This window comes from Cnephaeus nilssonii (assembly GCF_951640355.1).
Source record: "Cnephaeus nilssonii genome assembly, chromosome: 5".
In the NCBI taxonomy this organism is placed as follows: domain Eukaryota; kingdom Metazoa; phylum Chordata; class Mammalia; order Chiroptera; family Vespertilionidae; genus Cnephaeus; species Cnephaeus nilssonii.
Genome location: NC_137076.1, coordinates 27,804,848 through 27,820,764, shown reverse-complemented (window position 1 = coordinate 27,820,764; position 15,917 = coordinate 27,804,848). Strand labels below are relative to the sequence as shown.

The 15,917-nt window shown below is 46.3% G+C and overlaps 1 protein-coding gene across 1 annotated transcript; it reads left to right on the top strand.

Moving 5' to 3' along the window:
* Positions 1–275: 275 nt before the first annotated feature.
* Positions 276–2,946, top strand: TNFSF9 (TNF superfamily member 9; the record flags this gene model as incomplete). The annotated part of the gene is made up of 3 exons (XM_079773309.1): positions 276–533; positions 1,096–1,132; positions 1,842–2,946. 3 exons carry the CDS (start codon positions 276–278, stop codon positions 2,300–2,302), a joined length of 756 nt encoding a protein of 251 aa, XP_079629435.1. The 3' UTR covers positions 2,303–2,946.
* Between the last annotated feature and the right edge of the window lie 12,971 nt (positions 2,947–15,917).

The window sequence follows — 15,917 nt, the reverse complement described above, 5'->3', positions numbered from 1 at the left end:
AGAGAGAGGGAGAGAGAGGGAGAGAGAGAGAGAGAGAGAGAGAGAGAGAGAGAGAGAACATGGGAGAAAGAAGAAGCAGTGGGGCAGAGATGGGAGGGCGAGAGAGAGAGAAAGGAGACCAGCGATGAGATCCAGAGAAGAGAAAGTTAGGGAAAGTCTGGCTGGAGGGGGCGGGCGCTGGGATCCCCACCGTCTCCGCCCCGGAAAGCGGGGCTTCCGGGTTCACTATAAAGCGGGGAGCCCGGGACCCCGGTTTTAGCCGCCTGCCGCTGGTCATGCGCTCCAGCTCGGACGCCGTCCTGGACCCCGAGGCCCCGCGGCCGCCCGCGCCGCCCGGCCCCGCCTGCCGCCGGCTGCCCTGGGCGCTGAGCGCCGCGCTGCTGCTGCTGCTCGCGGCCGCCTGCGCCGCCTGCGCCGTCCGCGCCTGGGAGCGGCCCCGCGGCCCCGCCTCGCCCGGCCCCAGCCCCGCGCCCGGCTGGAGGCCCCCGGAGCTCCCTCCCGACGCCCGGGCCCGCCTCCCCGACTCCCCGCAGGTGAGATGCGCCCCTCCTTGGGACCCCTTCTCTACCCTGCACCCCGGGCCGACCCCCTTCTGCACCCGAGCCCTTGAAAGCACCCCTTCTTTATCCAGGACATTCGGGGGGCGCACCCCTTCTCGCCTTGTTACCCCCGTGAGACCCCACCTGCATCCGGCACCCTAGGGCGGGACCTTTTCTCCATCGCGGACCCCGAGGGGCACTTCGAACCTTTGAGGGGACCCGCACTTTTCCCCTAACTCCCGGAGAACCTAGACTCTCTCCCGGACCCCTGGGGTACTCCTGCCTTCCTTCCAAGACCTCCCTGTTCCAAGGCCACCTGGAGGGACCACCCTTATTTTCGGTCTTGAATCCTGGTGGGTGCTGTCCTTGCGGACCCCACGGGTTGGGGCCGGTTGAGCCCCCAAGTTGAGGTGTGCTTGTGCGTTGGTGTTGGGGTGCTCTTTTGGAGCAGGGGGAAAGGAGAGCGTAAGGTCTGCGCAGACGCGGTGGGGCCTTTTTCTGGGGGCTGCGGAGCGGTTGGGGGACCCTCCATTCACGTTCTGCCTGTCCTCCTCAGGATGTGGGCGTGTTCGCGCAGCTGGTGGCCCGAGATGGTGAGTGTCCTGCGCCTTCCCTCTACCCCCCGTCCCTCCCCCCGGGGGACACTAAGTGGGAGGGTCCCGGGAGCTGGAGGCCTCCTTCTGACCAAATCGGACCCTCGACTCCTTCCCTCTCTGGAAGCTGTCTTCTCCCCTCTTTGAACCTGTCTCTCTGGACTCCCGCTGCTCCTCAGCTGACTTCCATCTGCCCACTAAAACCCACCCTCTCAGGCCTAGGGCGGGATCCCCAAATCCCATCCTGGTCTGGTCTCTCACACTGGGCTCTGGGAAGTTCACCTTCTCCTTCCCACTCGCTTCCCTCCTTCCTTCCAGAGACCTCCCTCCTACCTGAGACCCCGCCCACTTTCCCTCCCCCTCCTCCTTCTGAGTCCCCACCTTCTAGCTGTCCCATTCCCCTCACCTCCTTCTCTAAACCCCTTCCTTCACCCCCCAGTCCCTAGGCCTACTCCCCCTCCCCATCCCCTTTTGCAAGTATCTGTTCCTCGAAGTGTCTCCTTCCACCCCCAGCCCTCTCCAAGTCCCCCTCCCCCTCCCTCTTCCTGACAGCCTCCCCCCTTCTTCCTGTCCCTTCCTGCCTCCATCCCCAAACCCTCCCTTCCTCTGAGAACCCTTCCGTCCTCAGAGCCCCTCCACCCCCTCCCCAGGCTGTGCCCCTGCCACATCCTTGCTCAGAATAACCCCTCTCCGCTCCCTCCTCTTGCAGTACTGCTGACCGAAGGGCTCCTGCATTGGTACAGTGACCCTGGCTTGAAAGGTGTGTTCCTGGCACCCGGCCTGAGCTACGATGAGCACACGCAGGAGCTGGTGGTGTCTGAGGCCGGCATCTACTACGTCTTCTTGCACCTGGAACTGCAACGTGTGGTGGCCACACCTGGCTCTGGCTCTGTCTCCATTGCCTTGCACCTACAGCCGCTGGGCACAGAGGCTGCAGCTCTGGCCCTGACCTTGGACCTGCCATCTCTATCCTCTGAAGCCCGGCACTCAGCAGCTGGTTTCCGGGGTGGCCTGCTGCACCTGCGTGCTGGCCAGCGCCTGGGTGTCCATCTCAGTGCTGCGGCTGGGGTGCACCCCACCTGGCAGCTTGCGCAAGGTGCCACGGTCTTGGGCCTCTACCGAGTGGCCACCAAGGTCCCTGCTGGACTGCCCTTGGGACAGCCTTCATGAGGCAGGCGGGGTTGCCACCCGCTGCAGGGAGACTAAATCCTGCCTTTCTTCCGCGGGGCCTCTGGTGATGGGCCCTGGCTTCTCTACCTCACCAGGCAGGGCAGGAGTTCTGGCTGCTGACCCCCTCCTCAAGGACTTTCCTGGTCTCTCTATCACTCCTGCCCCAAGTCAAACCCTTGGTATTTATTATGAGCCTGCGCTCAGACAGTGGACTTCATATTTATCTGTTTAACTTATATTTATTGAATGCCCAGGCGAGGTACTGTGCAGCAGGGCTGGAGAAACAGACCAAAACAAACAAACAAACAAAGAAACAAACAGCAGCAAGCAAAACAGACCTCAAAAAATCCTTACTTATGTTAATATGTGAGAAATAAAGACTCACTCCTAGCCTCCCCCTTTGGGATTTGTGGGGTAGCTTTAGGGGGTCTGCAGAATTCTTTGTTGTGTGAGTTTCATTCATGCAACTTGTCTTTTGACCATCTACGATGTGTGAGGCACTGTTTTAGGTGTTGAGGACACAGCAATGAACAAAACAGACCAAAACTCCAGCTTTTGCCAAGCTGACGTCTTATAGGCTGGTTTGCCACTGTGACTGTGATTGTCTGTGACCTGGTGTGCCTGGTCCAGGGGGCAGTGTGAGATGGTGGATGGTACTGGGTAATAAAATGTTTATAAATTTAATGATGACGTTACTGAGCTTTTACTGTACACCAGACAGTGTTATCTGAGACTCACAGCTACTGTATGCTTTAAGGATTTATTTTTTCCATTTTACTATTATGGTTATTTTAAGGTTATCTTGAGGTTATTTTCCTCTATGGTAAGTGGGTGGTGGAAATACTGTAGAATACAGTTCTGCAGGAAATCACTTGCCAGCTCTGTTCAGTACCATCACGCCAGTAACTTAAAATCAGCCACGGGAATCAGCAAATGCTACCAGCCAGGGCTTGCTTTATTGTCTGTGGTCATCTAGACTTAAAGTGATGGAGGAACTGATGTTAAACAAGTAGATTAGACTTAAAAGTGCATCTTGTCTCTATCTGTTATGTTGTGAATACCAAGGAAGTCTTCATCTAGTGTTTTCAAACCGTTATCTGATTTTGTAAAGAGTTGCTCATGTTTTCACAAGCAAGTGAAGTGTGGACATACATCTTTGGCCCGTTTTATCTTAGTATTATTATTATTTCTTTAGTTGATTTCAGAGAGGAAGGGAGAGGAAAAAGAGACAGAAACATCAATGATGAGAGACTCATTGATTGGCTGCCTCCTGCACACCCCCTGCTGGGAATCGAGCCCGCAACCCGGGCATTGAACCCGGGACCCTTTAGTCTACAGGCCGACGCTCTATCCACTGAGCCAAACTGGCTAGGGCTTATCTTAGTCTTTAAAAAGAAAATACAATCTACATCACTTGTTTGTCCCTTGCACGCAGGGTTGAGTATGGGTACAAGAGAAATAAAGACTCACTCCTAGCCTCCCCCTTTGGGATTTGTGGGGTAGCTTTAGGGGGTCTGCAGAATTCTTTGTTGTGTGAGTTTCATTCGTGCAACTTGTCTTTTGACCATCTATGATGTGTCAGGTACTGTTTTAGGCATTCTGTAGAGAATCAATGAACTACATAGAATTTGCAATGAAGAGTATTCTCTATTTTATTCATAAATGGTGTCCTACACAATCATTTATGCCTACAAAATTTATAATAGACACACAATTTCATCCCCTCCCCCCATAGTCAACCCTGCGTGCAAGTGACAAACAAGTAATGTAGATTGTATTTTCTTTTTAAAGACTAAGATAAGCCCTAGCCTGTTTGGCTCAGTGGATAGAGTGTCAGCCTGTAGACTGAAGGGTCCTGGGTTCGATTCTGGTCAAGGGCACATGACTGGGTTGTGGGCTTGATCCCAGGTAGGGGGCATGCAGGAGGCAGCCAATCAATGATTCTCATCATTGATGTTTCTATCTCTCTTTCATCTCCCCTCCTCTCTGAAATCAATTAAAATAAAAAAAGACTAAGATAAAACGGACCAAAGATATATGTCCACACTTCACTTGCTTGTGAAAACATGAGCAACTTCTTTACAAAATCAGATAATGGGTTGAAAACACAGCACCACCATGCTGTCCCTCTCTCCAGACCTACCCAGTTCTCCCTGCCCCATAATTTTGTCACCATGCAGAACTTCTGCACTGGTCCATATAAACTGGCTGGACCCTGGCTTTCCTTACAGATCTAGGACAAAAGGGGCTGGGTGGACAGAGAAGTCTCCACAGAGCAGACTTTGATTGGTCTTAAGAAGAAGGACGGGGTGAGTGAGGCAGAGGTAGGAGAGTTTGGTCTGCAGTGGTCAGACAGGAGGGTGCGGGATGGACAGCAAAAATGTGGACGTGAAGGTGAATGGCATTTGCCTGGCCCATTTCTACTCCTCAAGGGGTTTGTCTCTCCTGAGTGGGCAGAACTGACATTGAGCTAACACCCATGAGTATGGCCATACTAGGCATTAAATTACTAAATTAGTTCCATACTGGTTGGCAAGTACCCATTACTCCTAGTCCCCATTCCTGGATACTTCCTTTGGACCCCTAGGATGGCCCTTGTGACCAAGCATCCAAAGCCTTAACCCTTGGTGCATCCCTAAAATTCGTGGGGAAAGGTAGTCCCCAGAATTCTTGGTCCAGGGACCACAGTCAAATCTGATTGGTCAGCGTCTGGCTACACTGGTTGTTGCCTATTGAGTAACACCCTTGGCACCAGGTGATGCCTTCCCTTGGCACAGCTGATTGGATGGATTCATGCCGCAAGCTGGGCCAATCTCCACAAAGTGGGCGGGCTTGACCTTACAGGCAGTCTTAGTCAGGAAATCGCACCTCTATGGGAGAGAGAAGCAGGAAAGGGCCCATATGCAGAGAGAAAGAGAGAGAGAGTAGAGGAAAATGCACAGGAATTCACAGGTGAGACCACAGAACCCTGGAGAGACTGAGGAGGGGCCTAGGTTTTCTACTTGCCCCTTCCTGGTGACATGGGAAGCCCTATGCCTATTGGAAAACCCTGTGACAGGGTGGGACAAAAGTAGGTTTACAGTTGTGAGTACACAAAACACAGACACGTATTGTCCCCCAAGTCTGGAGGCCAGAAGTCCAAAATCAAGGTGCCAGCAGGACCATGCTTCCTCTAACGCAGTGGTTCTCAACCTTTCTAATGCCGCGACCCTTTAATACAGTTCCTCATGTTGTGGTGACCCCCAACCATAAAATTATTTTCGTTGCTACTTCATAACTGTAATTTTGCTACTGTTATGAATCATAATGTAAATATCTGTGTTTTCCGATGGTCTTGGGCGACCCTGCTAGCAGTTCTCAATCTGTGGGTCGTGACCCACAAGTTGAGAACTGCTGCTGTAGAGCCTAAGACCATCGAAAAACACAGATATTTACATTACGATTCATAACAGTAGCAAAATTACAGTTATGAAGTAGCAACGAAAATAATTTTATGGTTGGGGGTCACCACAACATGAGGAGCTGTATTAAAGGGTCGCGGCATTAGAAAGGTTGAGAACCACTGCTCTAAAGGCTCTAAGGAAGAATCCTTACCTGTCTCTTTCAGTTCCCAGTAGTTGCCCACAATCCTCAGTATTCCTTGCTTCATAGCTGCATTACTCCAATCTCTGCCTCTCTCTTCAATGGCCTTCTTCGCTCTGTGTGTCTCTGTCTTCATTTCTCTTCTCTTCCTGAAAGGACAAGTCATATTGAATGTAGGGCCCACACTCATCTGGTATGACCTCATCTTAATTTAATTACAGCTCAGTGGTTGAGTGTCAATCTATGAAACAGGAGGTCAGGGTTTGATTCCAGGTCGGGGTACATGCCCGGGTTGTGGGCTCGATCCCCAGTGGGGGGGCGTGCAAGAGGCAGCTGATCAGTGGTTCTCTCTCATCATTGATGTTTCTATCTCTCCTTCTCCCTTCCTCTCTGAAATCAATAAAAAAACAATTTAATTACATCTGCAAAGATCCTATTTCCAAAAAGGGTCATAATCTGAGGTTCCATGGAGGACATGAATCTTGGGGGGACACTTCAACCCAGTACATCTAGTATCTCCCCTTGGGGGCAATGAGAAACTTCAGCATCCTATGATTTTTCTTCTGGGGAGGGTTCTGTTCTGTGCTGCCAAATGACTTTTAAGATAGTGGTCCCTGCCCTAACTGGTTTGGCTCAGTGGATAGAGAGTCGGCCTGTGGACTCAAGGGTCCCAAGTTCGAGTCTGGTTAAGGGCATGTACCTTGGTTGCAGGCACATACCCAGTAGGGAGTGTGCAGGAGGCAGCTGATCGATGTTTCTCTCTCATCGATGTTTCTAACTCTATCTCCCTCTCCCTTCCTCTCTGTAAAAAAATCAATAAAATATATTTTAAAAAAAGATAGTGGTCCCCAAGGATGCAGGTCCTCAAGGCCATTGGTGTCTTTCCTAGTGGCTTTGGGATCTGAGAGGCTGTCCTATTTTCTGGGTTATGTTAGTCTGAGGGCATCCCACAGTGCTTGGATCCCAAGTGTCTGTAGGATGTTACCAAGACTCAAGGAATGCAGATGGAATTCTACAGTAGTAACAATAACCATAGTTGGAATTTATTACTGCTTACTGGGCCAAGAAACTAATTGCTTTGCAAGGACTCCATCAGGAAGGTACTATTCTATTTTTTAAAAATATATATATTTTATTGATTTTTACAGAGAGGAAGAGAGAGGGATAGAGAGTTAGAAACATCAATGAGAGAGAATCATCAATCAGCTGCCTCCTGCACACCCCCTACTGGGGATGTGCCTGCAACCAAGGTACATGCCCTTGACCGGAATCGAACCCGGGACCTTTCAGTCTGCAGGCCAACGCTCCATCCACTGAGCCAAACCGGTTTTGGCATACTATTCTATTTTTTTAAAAAATTCTTTATTGTTGAAAGTATTACATATGTCTCCTTTTTCCTCCATTGACCTCTCCCCGCCCACTCCTGCTCCCCCTCCCCATTGTCTGTGTCCATTGGTTATGCTCATAGGCATGGATACAAGTCCTTTGGTTGATCTTTTAACCCTCCTCACCCCCCCTGCCTTCCCTCTGAGGTTTGACGGTCTGTTCAATGCTTCTATGTCTCTGGATCTATTTTTGTTCATCAGTTTATGTTGTTCATTATATTTCACAAATGAGTGAGATCATATGATATTTACCCCTCTCTGATTGGCTCATTTCACTTAGCATATTACTCTACAGATCCATCTATGCTGTTGCAAATGTTAAGAGTTCTTTCTTTTTTACAGCAGCGTAGTATTCCATTGTGTAGATGTAACACAGCTTTTTTTTAAAAAAATGTTTTATTGATTTTTTTTCTTTAAGAGAGACAGAAAGGGAGAGGGAGAGAGAGAGATAGAAACATCAATGATGGGAGAGAATTATTGATCGGCTGCCTCCTGCACGCCCCCCAGTGGGGATCTAGCCCACAACCTGGGCATGTGTCTTTGACTGGAATCAAATCTGGGACCCTACAGTCTGCAGGCCGAAGCTCTATCCATTGAGCCCAACCAGCTAGGGCGTAACACAGTTTTTTAATCCACTCATCTACTGATGGGCACTTAGGCTGTTTCCAAATTTTAGCTATTGTAAATTGTGCTGCTATGAACAGAGGGGTGCATATATCCTTTCTGATTGGTGTTTCTGCTTTCTTGGGATATATTCCTAGAAGTGAGATTACTGGGTCAAATGGGAGTTCCATTTTTAATTTTTTGAGGAAACTCCATACTGTTCTCCACAGTGGCTGCACCAGTCTGCATTCCCACCAGCAATGCACGAGGGTTCCTTTTTCTCTGCATCCTTGCCAGCACTTGTCATTTGTTGATTTGTTGATGATAGCCATTCTGACAGGTGTGAGATGGTATCTCATTGTTGTTTTGATTTGCATCTCTCGGATGATTAGTGGCTTTGAGCATGTTTTCATATGTCTCTTGGCCTTCTGTATGTCCACTTTCAAAAAGTGTCTATTTAGGTCCTTTGCCCATTTTTTGATTGGATCGTTTATCTTCCTTTTGTTAGGTTGTATGAGTTCCCTATAAATTTTGGAGATTAAACACTTATTGGATGTAACATTGGCAAATATGTTCTCCCATGCAGTGGGTGGTCTTGTTGTTTTGTTGATGGTTTCTTTTGCTGTGCAGAAGCTTTTTATTTTGATGTAGTTCCATTTGTTTATTTTCTCCTTAGTTTCCATTATCCTAGGAGCTGTATAGGTAAAGATATTGCTACGACATATGTCTGCTATTTTGCTGCCTATGGATTCTTCTAAGATTTTTATGGTTTCCCGTCTTACATTTAAGTCCTTTATCCGTTTTGAGTTTGTTTTTGTGTATGGTGTAAGTTGGTGATCTAGTTTCATATTTTTGCACGTATCTGTCCAACACCATGTATTGAAGAGTCTGTCTTGACTCCTTTGTATGCTCTTGTAGGGCTTGGGTCAATTTCTGGGGTCTCTGTTCTGTTCCATTGGTCTATATGCCTATTCTTGTGCCTGTACTATTCTATTTTTATTCTAATTTTACAGGCAAGAAAACAGAGGCCCAGGGAGGTTAGCCCAACTCACACATCCAATAACAGGTAGAGTGGTGGACAGTGTAAGTTCTAGAGCCAGATTTCCTGGAACCCTGGTCACTTCCCAGTGACCTCATAGTATACATAAAAATTTAGGTTGAACCATGCCCTCCCCTCAATTCATATGTTGAATTTCTAAGCCCCAAGACCTCAAAATGTGACTGTATTTGGAGACAGGATCTTTACGGAAGTAATTAAGTTAAAATGATGTTATTGGACTCAATCCTAATCCAATATAACTGGTGTCTTTGTAAAAAGTAGAAATTTGGAGATACACACACACACACACACACACACACACACACACACACACACACGGAGAATTCTGTCACGTGATTGTGAAGACGGCCATCTACAAGCCAAGGAGTCAGGCCTGGAACAAATCCTTCCCTCACAGCCCTCAGAAGGTGCTAAGTGAAGTGTGGACATACTTCACACCCTGCCCACACCCCAATCTCCTTTGGCAATCCAAATGGACTGAACTGATATGAATAAGTTTATGGTTTTTCTTTATTCCTTAGCCGAAATATTCATAAAGCAGAGGTATTAGTATGCTGGATTGTGGGGGCTGCCCCAGAAACCCCTGGTGGGGTTAATATTTGTGTAAAGTTAAAACTCTCAGGTTTTTTCCTTCCTGTTTGGGAAAAACCCACTTCTTCCTAAGTGTGTGTTTCTCTCCTGCAAGTCTCCTTGACTACCCACACAAAACATTTTGCTTCTGACAGTTCAGATCACCAAATACGTAGACGTTTTTCCCCACACCAAAAAAGCAATTCTTAGACACCAGCTGGGTGTCCAAGAATTCAACTAATACTGATACCAGTTAGCTGGTGAGAGATAGCATCAGATCCCACAGAAGGGCTCGGTCCCACAAGACTGTTGCTCCTGCGCCCACCTCCCCCACCCCCGCTTCAGAGGCCACTTGAAAGCCCAGGTTATGTAACCTGTGCTTCTGACCAACCAGCTGTAAATCAAAGGTTCCAATGAGCACCCCCTCTTGGGTTCAATTATGAGTGTTCATGGAACTCAGGGAAACACTGACTTACATTCACCAGTGTATCAAAGGGTATGAGAAAGAATTCAGTGAACAGCCAGATGAAGAGGCCTGGCCGGGTCCCGAGTGCAAGAGCTTCCGTTCCTGAGGAGTTTGGAGTCGCATCTTCCCTGTGTGGATGTGTTCGCCAACTTGGAATCTCCCCGAACCCCCTGCTGTCAGTATTTTTATGGAGGCTTCCTCACATAGGCACGATCAATTATTAACTCCATTTCCATTCCTCTCCCCTCTCTGGAGGGTAGGGGGTGGGAAGCTGAAATTTCCCGGCTTCGAATCATGGCTTGGTCTTTCTGGTGACAGCCCCCATCCAGGAGTCACCCAGGAGCCTACCCAGAGTTGCCTCATTGGACCAAACGATGCTCCTTGTGTTCTTATGACTATGGAATTTACAAGGCTTTAGGAGCCCTGTGTCAGGAACTGGGACAGAGACCAATATGTGTATATGTATACGCTATCTCTCAATATGCGACATATATCATATTACCATTGCAAATTCTGGATTTCAAAACATTTCTGGCTTCCAGGGCCTGGGATTAGAAATTATGGAATTTATTAAAGGATTGGAATGTGGATCAAGACACAGATTCTCACGGCAGTATGTGTGAGCTGGCAGCAGTCCAGTGAGGAAGGAGTGGAGATGTACCTGCAGAGTATACTTTTTTTTAAAAAAAGTGTGCCTGGGTGGACCTGGAGAGTATTATGCTAAGCGAAATAAGCCAGTCAGAGAAAAACAAGTATCACATGATTTCACTCAAATGTGGGATGTAATGAACCAAATAAACTGATGAACAAAAATGGACCCAGAGACATAGAAGCATGAACAAACTGTTGAACCTCAGAGGGAAGGCAGGTGAGGGTGGGTGGGAAGAGATCAATCAATGTACTTGTATGCATATATACATAACCCGTGGATACAGACAATGGGGTGGTGAGGGCCTGGGGTGGAGGGAAGAAGGGAGAGGGCTGGAAGAGGGTAATGGGGGACTTTTTGGGGGTGGGGGTGGGGCTATGTAATACTTTCTACAATAAAGATTAAAAAAATAAATAAATAAATTGTGTTGCCCTGGTCGGTGTGGGTCAATAGTTAAAGTGTCAGCCTGAGCACTGAAGGGTCTTAGGTTCAATTCCCAGTTAAGGGCATGCGTTGCAGGTTCAATCCTTATTCCAGTCGGGGAGTGTTTGGGAGGCAACCAATCGATGTGTCTCTCTCACATCCAAATTTCTCTCTCTTTCTCTCTCTCTCTCTCTCTCTCTCTCTCGCTCTCGCTCTCGCTCTCGCTCTCTCTCCCCTCATATCTCCCTCTCTTCCACTCTCTCTAAAAATCAATGGAAAAAATATCCTCGGAAGATTAACAACAACAAAAAATTGTGTTAAGGATACTTAATGTGAGATCTGCCTTAACAAAATGTTCAGTGTCCAGTACAGTATTGCTAACTATAGGCACAATGTTGTGCAACAGGTCTCTAGAACTTCATCTTTCCTAACTGATCTGGCTTATTTCACCGAGCATAATGTCCTCAAGGTTCATCCATGTTATTGCATATGGCAGGGTTTTCTTTTCTTTTCTTTTCTTTTCTTTTCTTTTCTTTTCTTTTTTTTAAGGCTGAGTAACATTCCATTATGTGGATGTATCACATTTCCTTCATTTCTTTATCCACTCACCTGTTGATGGACATTTAGTTGTTTCTAGATCTTGGCTATTGTGAATAATGCTTCAATGAACATGGGAGTGTAGATATCTTTTTGGAACCCAGATTTTAATTCTTTTGGGTATACTCCCAGAACTGGGATTGCTGGCTCATACAAAACAGGCATTTTAGGGTCCCACAGAGCTGAGTTCCAGCCCTGATCCTGCCATTGCTAGCTAAGCTGTGCATCCTTGGGCAAATGCCTTCATGTCTCTGGGCTTAGTGTCTTCAATTGTAAAATGGAAACAAACTTTGCAGCTCATGGACTCTTGGGAGTATTAAGTCAGCTAATAGCACAGTGTATGTGTGTGTGTGTGTGTGTGTGTGTGTGTGTGTGTGTGTGTGTGTGGCATTTGATCCAATATGTGGAAGATGAAGTTCCTCAAGAGAGGATTTGGAAAGTGAGCTCCCGGTGGGGAAGACAGCATGTACAGAAGGCTAGAGGTAGGAGAGTGGCTAGAGTAGTGGAGATGGGAATGAAAGGGTCAGACCATGCAAGCTTGTGGATGCCAGCCTAAAGCTTTATCCTGAGGGTGATAGAGTATGAAGAAGACAAGCAGTCACATTAGCTAGTTAGAACTCTGTCAGGGGTGTAGAGTTTGCACAGGTGGCAAAGAATGGAGGCAAGGAGGCCCATGGAATTATCCCAAGGAGAGATAGTGGGAGGTCTGAAATGGAGTGTGGCGTTGAAGATGGAGAGGCAATGAATGCAGACAAAAGATACACGATAAAAGGAATAGGACTTGGCAAGGCTTTGAATGTGGTTGAGATGGAGAAGCCAAAAATTTTGGCTCATGCAACTGGATAGAGAGTGGAAGCACTTGTGAATTTGGGGGACTCTAAAGATCACAGGTCACTTTGGGATATGTGAAAATTTTCAAGTGCTTTTGAAGGGACAGTTTGGAAATACTGAGTTAATTCAGTGGCTATGCAAACTCTTTGTCTGGGAATGGAAATTTGAGAGTTGTTGGTGTATTTACATTATGGACGTTTGGGGCAAGTAAGAGGTCTCTTAGAAGAACAAGTACAGACATACAGATGAGAGGGTCTAAGATCAAGCATCGAGGGTCTCCAATAAGTAATGGTAAGGTAAGGGGCCAGGCTGCACAGAAGCCTGACCCGGAGCAGCTGGACAGGAAGGTGAGAAACAGCACCCTAAGGAATCTGTTTCAAGAAGGAAGTAATGGTCGATGGTGTCTGACCCTGTTGAGAGTTAGTTAAGATGAGAAGTGAAAATATTTGCTGGTTTGAATCGTCAGACTCAGGGGTGGTTTTATAAAGACCATACTCAGTGAGTGGACAGTGAATTAGTGTGGCCTGAGAAATTAGTGACCAGTGAAGACCTTGGCATCGCCTCAATAGACAGCTTCTTAAAAACAAGTTCGTAGTAGGAAATAATTTCAAATTTAAAGAAACGTTAACATGAATAAGAAGAGTACAAAGAACACTGTAAAATCTTTACCCAGATTCACTGATTGTTACTTTTTTACCCCATTTGCTTCATTACCGCTCTCTCCCCTTCCCTCCCCCACTGTGTTGTGAATAGAAATTAGAAGTATTCATTTGAGTCAGACAAGATCGGGATTAGTGAGAAATAAAACAAGAGGAAACCATGAGCTCGCAGCTGGGGCAGTTTTAGGAAATTCCAAATGTAGTGTCGTGGATTCAGAAAAATGGGAGGAAGTTCTGGGGCATTTATCAAGGTGATTACTTAGAAAGAAACACAGGAGCCGGCTGGGTTAGGCTTACTCTCTGTTCTGGTGCATATTCTAAGCTGATCCAATGGTTTAATTTGCCCTGAGGCTAAGTCAGTGGATATAAAATATCAAGTTGCCAGCATTCCTTTCCTGAGTCAAATTATAGCAAATAGAATAGGCAGGAGAGCTGGAATTTTCAAACATAAAGATGAGCAGGCAACTAAGAGTCACCAGGCAAGTGACCAAAATCTACACTAGGAAAGAGACAGCACGAACTCCACAACAGCTGAAAAGAACCAACCCCTGAAGGAATAGAGTTAACAGAACAAAAGACTCCCGAGCAAGTTTAAGTCCTCTTCCTAGAAAGATTTTATTTTAGAATAAATGATATTTAAATACACCAATAATAAAACCTATGAGGACACTCAGGTTGAGTGAAACTCTTTGTTATCAAACTTTTAGAGAGAGAATGAAAGTTTAAAGATGAAATACCATTGCTCATTAATATTCCAAGATACGAAGGTGCAAAGGAATTGACTTACCAGGGTGAGATTAGAGAATACTTTTTAAAATTCACTTATTTATTTATTCAACAAGTGTTTGTTGAAGGATTTTCTTAAAATAAAATGTTATTGATTTCAGAGAGGAAGGGAGAAGGAGAGAGAGAGAGAAACATCAATGATGAGAGAGAATCACGGATCAGCTGCCTCCTGCATTGCCCCACACTGGGGATTGAGCCTGAAACCAGGAATGTGCCCTGACCAGGAATTGAACCCTGACCTCCAGGTTCATAGGTCAATGCTCAACCACGGAGCCATGCCAGCCGGGCTGTTGAAGGTTTTTAATGTACCAGTACTTCCTCCCCACAGGTCCCTAGCCCACACATCAGAAGGAGGAATTGCTTGCTGGCGATCAGAGAAAATCTGTTCTGGTCAGCATTGTCTACCTCGGTAAGTATTTTTATTCCTAATGTAATGAATGCTTTCTTCTTTTTTGCTTTATTATCACTTTTTATTTTTCAATTACAGTTGAAATTCAATATTATTTTATATTAGTTTTAGCATAGTGATTATACTTTTATATAACTTATGAAGTGATCACCCCAATAATTCTAGTAGCCACCTGGCACCAAACATAATTATTATAATACTAGAGGCCTGATGCACGAAATTCGTGCAAGGGCCTTGGCCCCAGCCCCTGCCGCCCTCTCTGCTGTAGCCCCTGCCCACTGCAGCTTTGTCTGGTCTAATTAGCATATTACCCTTTTATTATAGATTATTGACTATATTCCCTGTGCTGTACTTCACATCTCTGTGACTATTTTCCAACTACCAATTTGTATTTCTTAATTCCTTCACCTTTTTCACCCAGCTTCCCAACTTCCCTCCCATAGCAACTATCAGTCTGTTCTCTATATCCATGAATCTCTTTCTATTTTGTTTGTTTTGTTCTTTAGATTTCACATATAAGTGAAATCGTATGGTATTTGTCTTTCTCTGTCTAACTTATTTCATTTAGCATAGTACCCTCTAGGTTCATCCATGCTGTCACAAAGATTTTAGTTTTTATGGCTGAGTAATATTCCATTGTGCTACCTCTTCTTTTTAAAAAATTATTTATTGCTTAAAGCCGTGGTTGGCAAACTGTGGCTCGTGAGCCACATGCAGCTCTTTGGCCCCTTGAGTGTGGCTCTTCCACAAAATACCACGGCCTGGGCGAGTCTATTTTGAAGAAGTGGCGTTAGAAGAAGTTTAAGTTTAAAAATTTTGGCTCTCAAAAGAAATTTCAATCGTTGTACTGTTGATATTTAGCTCTGTTGACTAATGAGTTTGCCGGCCACTGGTTTAAAGTATTACATATGTCTCTATTTCCGCCCATTGACCTCTCCCTGGCTGTTCCCACCCCCCCAGCACATGCCTTCCCCCCTCCCCCCCACTGTCTGTGTTCATTGGTTATGCTTATATGCATGTATAAAAACCCTTTGGTTGTTCTCTTACCTGCCCTCCCCTGCCTTCCCTCTGAGGTTGGACAGTCTGTTCAATGCTTTTATGTCTCTGGATCTATTTTTGTTCATCAGTTCAGGTTGTTCATTATATTCCACAAATGAGTGAGATCATGTGATATTTATCTTTCTCTGACTGGCTTATTTTGCTTAGCATAATGCTCTCCATGCTGTTGCAAACGGTAAGAATTTCTTCTTTTTTACAGTAGCATAGTATTCCATTGTGTAACACAGTTTTTTAATCCACTCATCTACTGATGGGCACTTAGGCTGTTTCCAAATCTTAGCTATTGTAAATTGTGCTGCTCTGAACAGAGGGGTGCATATATCCTTTCTGATTGGTGTTTCTGCTTTCTTGGGATATATTCCTAGAAGTGGGATTACTGGGTCAAATGGGAGTTCCATTTTTAATTTTTTGAGGAAACTCCATACTGTTCTCCACAGTGGCTGCACCAGTCTGCATTCCCACCAGCAGTGCACGGGGGTTCCTTTTTCTCCACATCCTCACCGCACTTGTCTTGTGTTGATTTGTTGATGATAGCC